Here is a 15,854-nt window from a genome sequence, read left to right as displayed (position 1 = left end):
GAATTCTTTAACTTATTTCAGATTTCTGAAAATCTGAATATCTTAAGCTTTTGATTTGTCAATTATTTTGCCTATTTCTAAGTTTTGTATTTGAGGGATGTTTTGGGATATGCAATAACTTTGTCCTTGGAGTCTGATCTGTGCATAAGTTTTCTTTTGTGAGCAGGTGTATTTTTTCTATTTCAATTCTTTGTGCTTTGATTCTCATTCTGATCAGACATATAGTTAATACGTAATTAAAGTTATTCAGGTATATATGTTTAAGAACATATGACAGGGAAGTAGTAAGGTTTCCATAAAATAGGACAAGATTACTTCATAGTCATCAGAAAGTTAAAGATCTATTTTCAAAATGATAAACTTATTTCCACAGATATTAGGAAACAAGTCATTTGGCTTTTTAAGTAAGAGTAACTTTTGAAATGAAAAGTCAGTCATCCTAAACCCAATGCTGTTTGAGTGCATGGACCCTAACTGTCTGATTCATTACTATTTCTTGGCACATAGTAATTGCCTCTGAAACACAATGAAGAAAGGAACTATGAAAGTGATGGTTTAACTGGAATTCCACTTAAAAACAAAGCATTTGATTAGATGTTTGCTTGAAATCCATTTAAAATATGACACCAAAGTCCATGTGACTTCATTTAAGAATGGATAATTTCTAATTCTTCATTAATTTATATTTAGAAATATTTATGAGGGCCTGCTAGGTACCTACAGGCTAGAGATACAAAGGTAATTTAAAAATACATGTCCTTGCAGTCATGCACCTTACGGTGGAGTGGAGAAACTGGATGTTTAAATAATCCATTAAGCAAAACCAAGATAATTTAGATAATTATCTAATTTAGATAATCTATCAAGCAAAACTAAGGTACAACTGTGTTAAATACTGTGGAGGATATGTAGTGCTTTGAGTTAAGTAACCAAATGTAATGCTAAGATCTGCATAATATATAGGAGTTATGCCAACTGGCTCTTTAGGCCATGGTTAAGGATTTTAGATTTCATCCAAAGAGCAGTGCAAATCCACTGTACGGTTTTTCTCTGTAGAGAATCAACTGGAAGATGGCCAGAATGGATGTGAATAGACTGTTTAAGAGTCACAGTGTAAGACAGAGATGATATAGCTTGGACTAAAGTATAGGGGTAGAAATGGAAAGAAACCAATATCAAAAAATATATTTAGGAGGGCTTAGTGATGGACTGGACATGGGTTTGTGGGAAAGGGAAGCCTAAGGGAGGATTTTTATTTTTTTACCTCTAGTTTTCATGACTAGGTAAATAGTGCTATTTACTGAAATAAAAAACACTGGAGGAGGTTTGAGGAGAAAATTATGAGTTGTTCTAGAACATGTTAAGTTTGACGTTACTCTGAGAAATCTTAGAGAAGTCTGCACAGAGATAGGAAGACAGGATAGGCAAAAGGAAGGGAGAAGCAAGGGCCTAGAAATGAGCTGTGAAAAATTCTAGTACTTCAGAAGGAGTGGTGAATAGTGTTGAATACTGCTGAGAGGTCAAATTCTGTGAAAACTGAAAAAATTTGCTGGATTTAACAACACAGAAGTGACTTTAGACATGTTTTGGTAACAGTGATATAGGAAAGAAGCTAAGTTCAAGGGGGATGAAAAATGAATGCAGATGAGCAAATAGAGACAGTGAATATCTGTAATTCTTTCAAGATGCCTAGCTAAAGGGTAGAGCTGTGGCGGGACATAAAGAGTTGAGTGAGGGCCGGGCACGCTGGCTCATGCCTATAATCCCAGCACTTTGGGAGGCCAAGGTGAGAGGATCGCTTAAGCCCAGGAGTTCGAGACCAGCCTGGACAATATAGTGAGATTCTGTCTCTATAAGAAAACATTTTTTAAAAGTAGCTGGGTGTGGTGGCACACACCTGTAGTCCCAGCTACTCAGGAGGCTAAGGCAGGAGGATTGCTTGACCCAGGAGTTCCTAGGCTTACAGTGAGCTATGATAATACCACTGCACTCCAGTCTGGGTGACAGAGTAAGACCCTGTCTCTCAAAAAAAAAAAAAAAAAAAAAAAGAGTTGGGTGAATTTTTTTAATGAGTTAATTTATGTAGAATAGATTGTACATGTATGGTTCAATGAGTTTTGCCTCATATAACATCTATGTAACACCACTTTAATCAATATATAAGTTGGCCCTTTGTATCCATGGGTTCTGCATCTGCTGATTCAACCGAGGACTGAACATATTTGGCAGGCAGGGGGGAGGAAAAAACAAACACACAAAAAAGAAAATAACAATGCAACAATAAAAAATAATACAAATAAAAAATATAGTATAACAACTATTTACATTTATATTGTATCAGGTATTGTAAGTAATCTAGAGATGATTTAAAGTATACAGGAAGATATGTATGAGTTATATGCAAATACTGTGCCATTTTATATAAAGTAGCATCTGCAGATTTTGGTATGGGGGCGAGGGTGGATCCTGGAACCGATTCCCTATGGATACCAAGGGATGACTGTATAGAATATTTTCATTACCCCCAGAAAGTTCCATTGTATCCCTTTCTAGGCCCCTCTCAGAATCCACTGTTGTGATTTCCTTGTACTTGAATTTCATATAAAAGGAATCACAGAGATGTACTCTTCTTTGTGTAGCTTCTTTCACTCAGCATAATGTTGAGATTCATCCATATTGTGATTTTTTTTTTCTTGACCTTTCTTGCTAAGGAGTTGTCAATATTTCCTAAGGATAAACTTTTGGTTTTGTTTTCTCTATTGTCTGTTTTTTATTTCACTGAATTCTCCCTATTGCATCTTTTGTCTACTTGCTTTGGTTTTAATTTGCTCTTCTATTTCTAGCTTCTGAAGTTGAAGAGTGAGATTGTTGATTTTTTTTTTTTTTTTTTTTTTTTTTTGAGACAGAGTCTCACTCTGTTGCCCTGGCTAGAGTGCTGTGGCGTCAGCCTAGCTCACAGCAACCTCATACTCCTGGGCTCAAGCAATCCTTCTGCCTCAGCCTCCTGAGTAGCTAGGACTAGCTAGCAGGCATGTGCCACCATGCCCGGCTAATTTTTTCTATATATTTTTAGTTGTCCAGCTAATTTCTTTCTATTTTTCAGTAGAGATGGGGTCTCACTCTTGCTCAGGCTGGTCTCAAACCCCTGACCCCGAGCGATCTTCCCACTTTGGCCTCCCAGAGTGCTAGGATTACAGGCGTGAGCCACTGCGCCTGGCCTAGATTGTTGATTTTAAACACTTCTTTCCTGACAGCATTAAAGCTACAATTTCCCTTTAAGTGATGCTTTAGTGATGTCCTACATTTTTTTTATTTGCCTATCTTTAAGTATATATTTTTCTATTTTTATTTTTTCATTTATTGGGATATAATTGGCATACAATAAACCTGCACATATTCACTGTAAAATTGGGTGAGTTTTGATTACATATTTACCTGTGAAATAATCACTGCAATAAAGATAATGAATATATCTGTTATCCCCAAAAGTTTCCTTGTGTCCCTTTTATAGTCTATGTCTTTGTCCCAGCCCCCATCCCCAGGCAGCTCATTTGCTTTATCTAGAATTTTATATTCTTTTTTAAATGTCCCTTCTTTCATTCAGTACAATTATTTTGAGATTCATCTGTGTTGCATGTAACAATAGTTCATTTTTAAAAATTTTACCCATGGTATGAATATACCAAAATTTGTCCATCCATTCACCTGTTAATGGATATTTGGTTTGTTTCTAGGTTTGGGCTATTTTGAATAAAGCTGCCATGAACATTCATGTATAAGTCTTTGTGTGGACATATGCTTTCTTTTTTCTTGGGTAAATAGGAATCTGCCCATTTCATCTGTGTTGTCAAATTTATCAGCGTAAAGTTCTTTATACTATTTCCATATTGTCCTTTGAATATTCCTGCTACATTCTTGAGTTTCCCCACCACTTCCTCATTTTTGTATTGGTAATTTGTGTTTTCTTTTCTTTTCCTGATGAGTCTTAACTATAGGTTTCCTAATTCTAAATTAGTATGATTTCATTGATTTTCCTCTATTGTTTTTGATTTCTCTTTTACTGATTTCTGCTCTTTGTTGTTACTTTCCCTCTCTTTACTTTGGGTTCTTCTTGTTCTTTTTCTAATTTCTTAAAATGAAAGTAGACTGTTGATGATTTGAAACCTTTCTTTTTTTCTAATATAAGCATTTAACACTGTAAATTTTCCTTTATGAATTCCTTTAGCTACTTCTCACAAATTTTGGGTTTTGTTTTTGTATTTTTATTTTCATTCCACTCAAAATACTTTATTTTCTTTTTGATTTCTTATTTGACCTATGGGTTATTTAGAAGTTTGTCATTTCATTTTCAAATATTTGGGGATTTTCTCAGATACTGTTCCTATTGATTTAATTTAATTCTACCATGGACAGTGAATGTATTTGGTCTTATTTATCTAAATGTATGAACACTTGTTTTATGGTCCAGAATATGGTTTAAATTGGTAAATGTTGCACATGCCCTTGAAAGGAATGTGTATTCTCCATTTGTTGGGTATTCTATAAATTTCAATTATGTCAAGTTGCTTGCTAGTGATGTTCAAGACTTCTGTATCTTTACATATTTTCTGTGTATTTGTTCTATCAATGATTAAGAGAGGGTTACTGAACTCTGAAGAGAATTGTGGGTTTGTCTATTCCTCTTACAGTTTTATTAAATTTTTGCATCATCTATTTTGAAACTGTGTTATTAGTTATATTAATATTCAGGATTGTTATGTTCTCTTGATGAACTGAGCCCTTTATTATGATGGCTATTTTTATTCCTGGTAATAGTCTGTGTTCTGATACAGGATGAGTAGTATCCCTTATCCAAAATTCTTGGGACCAGAGTGTTTCAGATTTTGTATTTTTTTTTTTTTAGATTTAGGGATGTTTACATTATACGTTCTGGTTGAGCATCCCTAATCTGAAAATCTAAAATGTGAAATGCCCCAGTGAGCAAATTTCATCTTTGACTGTCATGCTGGCATTCAAAAACTTTCAGATTTTGGATTTTTGGATTAGGGAAACTCAACCTGTATTACCTTGTTTGGTATTTAAGCAACTTAAGGTTTATTTAAAGTACTGTTAGATTGTCTTATCTTTTTCCACCCTTTTACTTATAAGTCCTAGGCAGCATATAGTTGAGTTTTCCTTTGTAGACAAATTCAACTTGACAATATCTAACTTTTTGATTGGGGTGTTTACACAATTACAGTTAATGTAATTATGAATATGGTTGGCATTAAGTCTATTAACCAGCTATTTGTTTTTATTTGATTCATATGTTCTTTCTTTCCCTTTTTCTGCCACCTTTTGAAATTCCTTTTTTAATGATTCCATTTTATCTTCTGTATTGCCTCATTTTCTGCACCACTTTGTGTATATTTTAGCATTTATTACATATATCTTTAACTTATCACTGTCTACCTTCAAGTAGTATTATAGCATTTTATGAATAATGTAAAAGCCTTTTAGTAGTATAATTCCATTTATTTACTTCCAGTATACTTTCATTACTGTCTCCTGCTCTTTCTGCTTTTGGTTGGTTGGTTGGGTTTTTTTTTGGGGGGGGCGTGGAGACAGGGTCTCATTCTATTGCCCAGGCAGGAATGCAGTGGTGTGCTCATAGCTCACTGCAGCCTCGAACTCCTGGGCTTAAGGGATCCTCCCACCTCAGCCTCCCAAGTAAGTGGGACTATAGGCACATGCCACCATGCGTTGCTAATCAAAATAAATTTATTTTTGTAGAGATGGACTCTACAAAGAAGATCGTTCTTCTTTTCTAATGTAAGCACTTACAGCTATTAATTTCCCTCTTAGCAGTGTTCATACTCTATCCTATAAGTGTTGGTATATTGTGGTTTTGTTTTCATGATTCAAGATATTTTCCAATTTCTTTTGTGATTTCATCTTTAACCTGTTGGTAGTTTGAATGTGTTGTTTAATTCCCACATATTTGTGGATTTTCCAGTTTTCCCTCTGCTATTGATTTCTAATTTCATTCCACTATGATTGGAAAAGATACTTTGTATGATTTCTTCATTAAGACTTGTTTTTGGCCTACCATGACCTATTCTGGAGAATGTTCCATGTATACATGAGAAAATTATATTGTGCTATTCGTGGGAAGAGTGTTCTGTATGTCTTAGGTCCAGTTGGTCTATAGTGTTGTTTAGGTCCTCTATTTCCTTACTGATCATCTGTCTGGTGGTTCTATCCATTATTGGGAGTAGTAGGGTATTGAAGTCTTCTTACTATTATAGAGCTATCTATTTCTCCCTCTCTAAGTCTGTCAATGTTTGTTTTATATATTTAGGGGCTCTAATGTTTGGTGCATATATATTTATAATTATTATATGTTCTTGGTGACTTGACCCTTTTTTCATTATATGCAATGTCCTTCTTTTGTCTCTTTTAACAATTTTGTCTTAAAATCTATTTTTGCTGACATTAGTGTAGTCACTCCTGCTTTCTTTGGGTTACCATTTGTATAGAATATTTTTTTTTATCCTTTTACTTTCAACCTGTACACGTCTTTAGATGTAAAGTGAGTGTCCTGTAGACCGCGTATAGTTGGATCCTGTTAGTTTCTTTTCTTTCATCTTACAATATAGTTTTTTATTATTTTTTTTAATTTCAGGATATTATGGGGGGTACAAACATTTTGGTTACAAGTAATGACTTTGCCTCGCCCAAGCCAGGTCTAGAGGTGTGCCCTTACCCCATACAGTGTGCACCGCATCCATTAGTTGTGAGTTTACCCACCCCCACCTGACCAACACCCAATGAATATTACTACCATGGAAGCACCTTAGTCTTGATCAGTTAGTACCAATTTCATGGCAAGTACATGTGGTGCTTATTTTTCCATTCTTGTGATATCTCACTTCAAAGGATGGGCTCAAGCTCTATCCAGGATAATATAAGAGGTGCTAGATCACCATTGTTTTTTGTAATTGAGTAGTATTCCATAGTATACATATACCACATTTTATTAATCCACTCATTCAAGGGCACTTAAGTTGTTTCCACATCTTTGCAATTGTGAATTGTGCTGCCATAAACATTCGAGTGCACATGTCTGTATTATAGAACATCTTTTTTTCCTTTTGGTAGATGCCTAGTAGTGGGATTGCTGGATCAAATGGTATTTCTATTTTTAGCTCTTTGAGGTATCTCCAGATTATTTTTCACAGAGGTTGTACTAATTTGCAGTCCCACCAGCAGTGTAAGAGTGTTCCAATCTCTCCACATCCACACCAGCATTTGCTGTTTGGGGACTTTTTGATAAAGGCCATTCTCACTGGAGTTAGGTGATATCCCATTGTGGTTTTGATTTGCATTTCCCTAATGATTAGAGACATTGAGCTTTTTTTTATGTTTGCTGGCCATTATTCTGTCTTTCTTTGAAAAGTTTCTGTTCATGTCCTTTGCCCATTTATTGATGGGGTTGTTTGATTTTTTTTCTTGTTGATTTTCTTAAATTCTATATAGATTCTTGTTAGCCATTTATCGGATGTGTAGAAAGCAAATATTTTCTCCCATTCTGTAGGTTGTCTATTCGCCCTAATGATAGTTTCCTTGGCTGTGCAGAAACTTTTTAATTTGATGAAGTCTCATTTATTTATTTTTGCTCCTGCTATGATTGCTTTGGGGATCTTCTTCATAAATTCTTTGCCTAGGCCAAGTCTGTAAGAGTTTTCCCAACATTTTCTTCTGGAATTCTTAAGGTTTCATGCCTTAGGTTTAAGTCTGTTATCCATTCTGAGATGATTCTTGTGAGAGGTGGGGATCCAGTTTCAATCTTCTACATGTGGTTATCCAGTTTTCCCAGCACCATTTATTGAATAGAGATTCTTTTCTCCAATGTATATTTTTGTCTGCTTTGTCAAAGATTAGATGACAATATGTGGATAGTTTCATCTCTGGATTCTCAGTCCTGTTCCAAAGGTCTATATCTCTGTTCTTGTGCTAGTACCATGCTGTTTTGGTTACCATAACCTTATAGTAAAGCTTGAAGTCTGGTAGACTGATACCTCCCAGTTTGTTCTTTTTGCTTAAGATTGCTTTGGTTATACGAGGTCTTGTCTGGTTCCATACAAAGCGTAGAATTATTGTTTCTACATCTATAAAGAATGATGATGGTACTTTGATAGAGATTGCATTAATTCTGTAGATTACTTTAGGTAGTATGGACATTTAAACAATATTGTTTCTGCCAATTCATGAGCATGGTAGATTTTTCCATCTGTTTACATCTTCTACAATTTCTTTTCAGAGTGTTTCATAGTTTTCCCTATGTATGTCTCTCACCTCTTTTGTTAAATATATTCCTAGATATTTAATTTTCTTTGAAGCTATTGTGAAAGGTATTGCATTTTCATTTGATTTTTGGCTTGACTGTTATTGGCATATATGAATGCCACTGATTTGTGTGCATTGATTTTGTATCCTGAGACTTTATTGAATTCATTTATCAATTCCAGAGTCTCTTGGTTGAATCCTTGGGGTTTTCTAGACATAATATTATATCATCAGCAAAGAGTGAGAGTTTGATGTCTTCTGCCCCAATTTGGATGCCCTTAATTCCCCTCTTTTGTCTAATTGCTCTGACAAGGGCTTCCAGCACTATGTTAAATAGAAGTGGAGATAGTGGGCAACCTTTTCTGGTTCCAGTTCTAAGTGGGAGTGTTTTCAATTTTTTCCCATTCAGTATGGTATTGGCTGTGGGTTTATTGTATATGGCCTTAATAATTTCAAGGTATGTCCCATCTATGCTTATTTTGTTAAGAGTTTTTATCATAAAGGTGTGCTGGAGTTTGTCAAATGCTTTTTCTGCATCTATTGAGAGAATCATATGGTCTTTGTTCTTGCTTTTATGTGGTGAATTGCATTTATAGATTTGCCCATGTTGAACCAGCCTTGCATCTCTGGGATAAAGCCTACTTGGTCATGATAAATTATTTTTCGATGTGCTGTTGGATTTGATTTGCTAAGATTTTGTTGAGAATTTCTGCATCTATATTCATGAGGAAATATTGGTCTGTAGTGTACTTTTTTTGTTGTGTCCTTCCTGGCTTTGGTATCAAGGTGATACTGGCTTTGTAGATGAGTTGGGGAGGATGCCATCTTTCTCAATGTTGTGGAATAATTTCTTCAGTATAGGTATGAGTTCTTCTTTGTAGGTTTGGTAAAATTCAGATGTGAACCCCTCTGGTCCAGAACTTTTTCTTGTTGGAAGGTTTTTAATTGGTGCTCCAATTTCTGTGCTTGATACTGGCCTGTTCAGGAATTCTATTTCCTCCTGGTTGAACTTAGGGAGGTTGTATGTTTCCAAGAATTTGTCCATTTCCTCCACATAATGTAGTTTGGGGGCATATAGATTTTTTATAGTATTCAAAGATGTTTTGTATTTCCAGGATGTCTGTGGTGACCTCTCCTTTTTCATTTCTAATTGAGCTTATTAGAGTCCTTTCCTTTCTAGTTATTATCAATCTAGCAAGAAGGCTGTCATTTTTTTTTAACTTTTTTGGTTTTATTGATCTTCTATATAGTTCTTTTGTTCTCAATTTCATTTAGTTGTGCTCTGATCATAGTTATTTCTTTTCTTCTGCTAGGTTTAGAATTAATTTGCTCTTCCTTTTCCAGTCCCTTGAGATGGTTTATTAGTTTGTTGATTTTTGAGCTTTCTGTATTTTGGATGTGAGCATTTAATGCTCTTAGTTTTCCTTTCAAGAATGCTTTTGCCGTATCCCACAGATTTTGATAACTTGTGTCCCCAATTATTATTTAGTTCAAAGAATCTTTTGATTTCCATCTGTATCTCCTACTTGACCCAATAGTCATTCAGCAATAGATTCTTTAATTTCCATAATTTTGTGAAGTGGTGAGTGTTTCTGTTGGAATTGAACTCTAATTTTATACCACTGTGGTCTGAGAATATACAGGGTATAATTTCTATTTTTTTAAATTTGTTGAGGTCTTATTTGTGGCCTAGGATGTGATCAATTTTGGAGAAAGTTCCATGGGCTGCTGAGAAGAATGTGTATTCATTTGGCTTTATTTGGGTGGAACGTTCTGAAGATATCTGTTAGACTGTTTTGTTCTGGAACTCTGTTTAAGTCCATTATTTTTTTGCTTATTTTCTGTTTGGAAGATCTGTCCTGTTCAGTCAATGGGGTGTGGAAATCCTAAGCTACCATGGCATTACTGTTTATCATGCTATTTAGATCAAACAGGGTTTTCTATATTGGTCTGGGCGCTCCTATGTTGGGTGCATAAATATTAAGAATTGTTAAGTCTTCTTGTTGGATTTTTCCTTTCACCATTGTATAGTGATCATCTTTCTTTCTTTTGCTATTTTAAAGCTTATGTTATCTGAAATAAGTATAGCTATTCCGGCTTTCTTTTGGCTTCCATTTGCCTGGAAGTTTGTTTTCCAACGCTTGACCTTGAGTCTTAAAGCATCCTTGTGGGTTAGATGTGTTTCCTTTAGACAGCAGATACTTGGCTTAAGAATTTTTATCAACTCCGCCAGTCTGTGTCTCTTCAGAGGACAATTCAAGCCATTCACATTTATTGAGCGAATTGATATTTGGGGTAGATTTCTGTTCATGTTGTTGGATAAATTCTTATTGTTTTGTTTTACCCCCTGAGCCATTGTGGAATCCAGGTTCTGGACTTTAACTGTTGAGTGATTTTACTTTGGTGAGTGTCTATTGCACTGTCCAGTGTATAATACAGGTCTGAGCACTTCCTGTAGGGCAGGTCTGGTCTTTGCAAATTCCATCAGTGATTGGTTGTCTGGAAAAGTCTTTATTTCTCCCTCATAGATGAAGCTTAGTTTTTCCAGGTAGTGAATTCTAGGTTGGCCATTATTCTGTTTTAGAAGATTGAGGATAGGTGCCCAGTCCCTTCTGGCTTGTAAAGTTTCATTTGAGAAGTCTGCAGTTAGTCTGATAGGTATTCCTTTGCAGGTTATCTGCTGTTTTCATCTTACCACTCGAAAGATTGCTTCTTTCGTGTTTACTTTGGCCAGTCTAATAACTACGTGACGTGGTGATTGCCTTTTCACATTGAGTCTCCCACGAGTTCTGTATGCTTCTTCTATTTGGTGGATATCTCATATTCTCCAGACTTTGTGATTGTTTCTCCCAGTCGCTCTTTTTCCCCCAATGCTGCTTGTCCCGCACGTTCTCTGCAGATTCACAATGCTGTTTTTGGAGGGGAGCGATCCACTCATGTGTAACCATCTGAGTTCTTCACCTCCTACTCTGGGAGCAGAGGAGGTCACTGCTAATCTGCCACTTTCTTTCCTCCCTGTTAGTTTTTTGATCATTCTTCTAATCTATGTATTTTGATTGGGAACTTTAGTCCATTTATATATTGAGAAGGACCTTCATTTGCCATTTTGTTCATTGTTTTTTGTATGTCTTAAAGTTTTTCTCCTCTCATTTCTTCTCTTACTGCCTGCCTTTATGTTTAGTTGATTTCTTATAAGGATACATTTTTGTTCCCTTTTCATTTCTTTTTGTGTACTTTCTATAGATATTTTCTTTGTGGTTACCATGGAGATAACATAAAACATTCTAAAGTGATAGCAATCTATTTTAAACTGATAGCACCTCCAGTCATGTGTAAGGACTCTACTCCTTTATAGCTCCCCCTGCTTTGTGTTATTGGTGTCACAAACTATATATTAAATATTATGTACCCATTAACATAGATTTATAGTAATTTATGCTCTTGTCCTATAAATCAGCAGTCCCCAACATTTTGGCACCAGGGACTGTTTTCATGGAAGACAGTTTTTCCACAGACCAGGCGGTATGGGGAAGATTGTTTCAGGATGATTCAAGCACATTACATTTATTGTGACATTTATTTCTATTATTATTACCTTGTAATATATAATGAAATAATTATACAGTTCACCATAGGTTGGGGACCCCTGCTTTAAATCCTATTAAAATTAAAAGTGGAGTTATGAACCTAAATTACAATAATACAGGCCTTTATATTTGGCATATATTTACATTTACTGGAGGACTTCATATTTCCATATGGCTTTCGGTTATTATCTAGTATCCTTCTGTTCCAACTTGAAGGATTCTCTCTTTAGCATTTTCTAGGGCAGGTATATACAGTGGTAAAGAACTCTCTTGGCTTTTACCTGGGAATATCTTAATTTTTTCTTCATTTTTGAAGGACAGTTTTGCTGAATATATTATTCTTACTGGGTTTTTTTTTTTTTTTCTTTCACTGTAAATATATCATCTTATTGCCTTCTGGCCTGCAAGGTTTCCATTAAGAAATCCATTGATAATCTTACAGATGCTCCCTCGCATGTGACAGGTCATTTTCTCTTGTTGCTACCTAGATTTTCTCTTTGTGTTTGACTTTTGATTCTGTGTCTTGCTATGGGTCTCATTTGGTTTATCTTACTTGGAGTTCATGGAGCTTTTTCTATTTGTATATCTATTTCTTTACTTAAATTTGGTAAGTTTTCAGCTATCATTTCTTCAGATACACCTCTTGCCCCATTGTTTCTTCTAAGATTACAATATTGTACATATTGGTTCACTTGATTGTATCCTATAAGTTCATTAGCCTCTATTCACTTTTCTTTTTGATCCTCTGACATGATTATTTCAGATGACCCGTCTGCAAGTTCACTGATTCTTCCTTCTACTTCAGTCTGCCGTTGAACACTTCAAGTGAATTTTTCACTTCAGTTATTATATTTTCAGCTTTAGAATCTTTTTAAATAATTTCCTTTTTGGTATTCTCATTTTATTCATATATAGTTTTCCTAATTTCATTTAGTTGTCAGTAGTCTCCTTCAGCTCATGAAGCATATTTAAGACAACTGTTTTAAAGTCCTTGTCAAATAAATAAGGGGCCTTTGTTGCTTAGGGGTCAGTTTTTGGAGATTTGTTTTGGTCCTTTGGTCCACATTTCCTTGTTGCTTTGTATATTTTGTGATGTTATGTTGAAAATGGGCATTTGAAAAAGCCACTTCTCCCAGTCTTGTGTCTGTGCACAGGGGAAGACCTTTACTAATCAGGATGGCGTAAGGGCTCAGGATCTTCTGAAACTTTTTCTGGGGATGTCTCTCCCCTGGGCCTGTGTGTGTGTGCTTTAATCTCAGTTTTCTGTACACATGGCTGCTTTTAAATGTCCTAATTTCTCTAAAAGTCTCACCCCTGCATCTTAGAGCTTTAGATGCTGTATTATATTCCTCTACTGAATAATCTCGTCACCTGGTTCCTGCAGTTCTACAGACTTCTTGCACCTCTCACATGCATCAGTATCCCAACCTGATATCCCAATGATCCCACTGTTCCCATCAGTGCGCTGAGTCAGGCAAAACAGATACCAGTCTCTGAGGAAGGCCCCAGAAAAGCCAGAATGTTTGAAAGCAAGTTCCACTCTTCTCCTTCCATTGCAAGGGAGGAGCTGGGAACTGTGTGGCTAGTGGATTCATCCTGACCATCCTGTGCCAGCAAGGAAGGATGTAGAGAAAGGGCAAGCAAAAACACCATGGCATTTCCTACCATTTTGAGTGTTTTTTTTCTTAGGTGTTCCCTTAGTTGCTTCTGCTGCCTATGTGGTTTCTAGAGTTCTCACAAAGCTACGTTGGTCTATGTATTGTACAATATGATATTTTAGTAAGGGATCAAGGGCCTGGAGCTTCGTAATCACTCATCTTACTGACATTACTGCCTCTTTCAAAGATATTTTAAAAAAAGAATTCTATATTTGTGTCTACACAGATTCAGCTTGCTTTCTGGAATCATTTTCTTTATGAAAGACTTCCCTTAACATTTCAAGCTACTGACCTGTCTTAAAGTTTCTGGATTGTCCAAATTGCTGCAGAGCTTATCTAGGAACCTTTAACCAAGATTACAAACTTGGTCTCCCTTGTCATGGCACGTGGATGAATTTTCTGTTCAGCAATTTGGACCATAGCCGTTCCCTTTCACAGGTTCCTAGGAGTCTCACTGTGTAAATGATACTTAAGTGTCTGCCAAGGATTTGAGGGAAATATGTATGCATGTTTTGAGGGCTCCCTTTTTCTAAGATATCCTACCTGGAAATTTGTACCACCCTGGCAGCCCTGCTTTCTCACTCCTCAGCTCAGTAAGACTACTACTATTTGCTTAAGTTGTATTCCCTGTAATCCCATGAACTAGAAAGTGCTCTCAGGAGAAGCTAGGTGAATGTGGATCTCAACCAGTATGCCTCTGTTCTTTCAAGGATCATATCACTTTCAGTTCCTTTATGCCTTCAAATACATTTTTAAAATTATGTCCAGGGTTTATATTTGTTAGTATCAGAAAATTGGTCCAATACAAGCTACTTTGCAATTACTGGAATTATAAGTCACTTTTTAAACAATTCGTTAAATGAGGGAGACCTGAGCAATTCAGTAATGCAAAGTAATTTTTATCTACAAAAAATTTTAAATTTCAGTTTAAAAAATAGTACTTTTTATAATTCTTTCCATTAAAAGACTGCATATTAAAGAATATATGGAATTTTTTTCCTTTTATAGGATATAGCAAATGAAGAACACAAGAAAATTGAAGTGTTAAAATCAGAAAACAAGAAGCTAGAAAAACAAAAAGGAGAATTAATGATAGGATTTAAGAAACAATTAAAATTAATTGATGTTTTAAAAAAGCAGAAGGTGAGTCTACCCTTTAAAAAATTAAATCAGAGATATATAGTATTTTTATTTTAGGTATGTTTAATTTTTATTTTGACATCCTTAGGCACAAAACTTTATATAAAATGCATCATACATATGAAATGTAACATAGATAATGTGTTATCTAAGGAAGTAGATATTTTCACCTCAGTAAATTTATGTGGAAAATAGGACTATGAAATACAGTATGGGTACTTTGCAACTACAGAAAGCACTGTATACATACATGTATGTCTATTATCTTAGAGGATTGTTTACCTCGTTAAACTTTAGAGTGAACATTGATACCACAAACGACTCTTGTTTCTTACTCTAAACATGGGTATAACAGAACTTACATTTCCTGTTATTTTGTATCCAAGTCTTAATCAGACTATTGATTTTTTTTTTTTTAAAAAAAAAAACAGATGCATATTGAAGCTGCCAAGATGCTATCTTTCACTGAAGAGGAATTTATGAAGGCACTTGAATGGGAAAATTCATAAATGATCTACTTCAATTAGTCTCTATGACTGTGTGATGGATATCCATTTTATTTGACTTAAGTTGTAATCGTTTGAATTATTTTTACTTGTCATAAGTAATGAAGATATTTGATTATGAAATCAAAATTCCTCTGATATGTAATTATTAGAAAAAGGAGACATTTTGTAAAAGCAACAAGAATTTAACGTTTGATGCTGGTATCTTTCTTATGATAATACTTGCCCTTTCTTTTGAGTTTTTACAACTACACTTAAATATTTTATGTTCTGGAGAAAATCTGTTTTTAAGTTCTTAATGTGACAATTTAGGTAATAAAGCACTTTGAAATTCTTCACACTCTTTATATTACAGTAGATAGAAACAGGCTACTTTACAACTGAATTCTAGATATTTATTTCCTTGGCCAATCCAGGAAGTAAAGTTCCTAGACATAGAGGGCAGTTCGCTTTGGGCTAGAAGTGTATACTGTCTTGAGGATGAACAGCAGGAGTGGTATGCAGAAGTTAGCCTCCTGGGTTTGGCCTATAATATATTTATATATATGGAGTATGGTAATAAGGTGGTGTTACAGAATTCAGATTTTCAAATTAGTACAAAAATAAGTTTGACTAAAATTATGAAATTCAGTAAT

The 15,854-nt window shown here is 35.1% G+C and overlaps 1 protein-coding gene across 3 annotated transcripts in view; it reads left to right on the top strand.

The window, feature by feature from the left end:
• The window catches only part of TEX9 (testis expressed 9), a 161,824-nt gene that overhangs the window by 131,990 nt on the left and 13,980 nt on the right, over positions 1–15,854 (top strand). For 2 of the 3 annotated variants that reach the window (XM_069459525.1, XM_069459533.1), the window contains exons 11-12: positions 14,582–14,716; positions 15,145–15,251. In XM_069459525.1, coding sequence (XP_069315626.1) covers positions 14,582–14,716; positions 15,145–15,222 — 213 coding nt within the window. In that variant the 3' untranslated portion in view covers positions 15,223–15,251. Of the gene's footprint in view, positions 1–14,581; positions 14,717–15,144; positions 15,252–15,854 lie in introns of those variants that run through there. The other variant, XM_069459542.1, reaches the window with a different exon arrangement.

This window comes from Eulemur rufifrons, chromosome 2 (assembly GCF_041146395.1).
Source record: "Eulemur rufifrons isolate Redbay chromosome 2, OSU_ERuf_1, whole genome shotgun sequence".
NCBI classification, from domain to species: Eukaryota; Metazoa; Chordata; class Mammalia; order Primates; family Lemuridae; genus Eulemur; species Eulemur rufifrons.
This window is presented reverse-complemented; position numbering and strand designations above follow the sequence as displayed.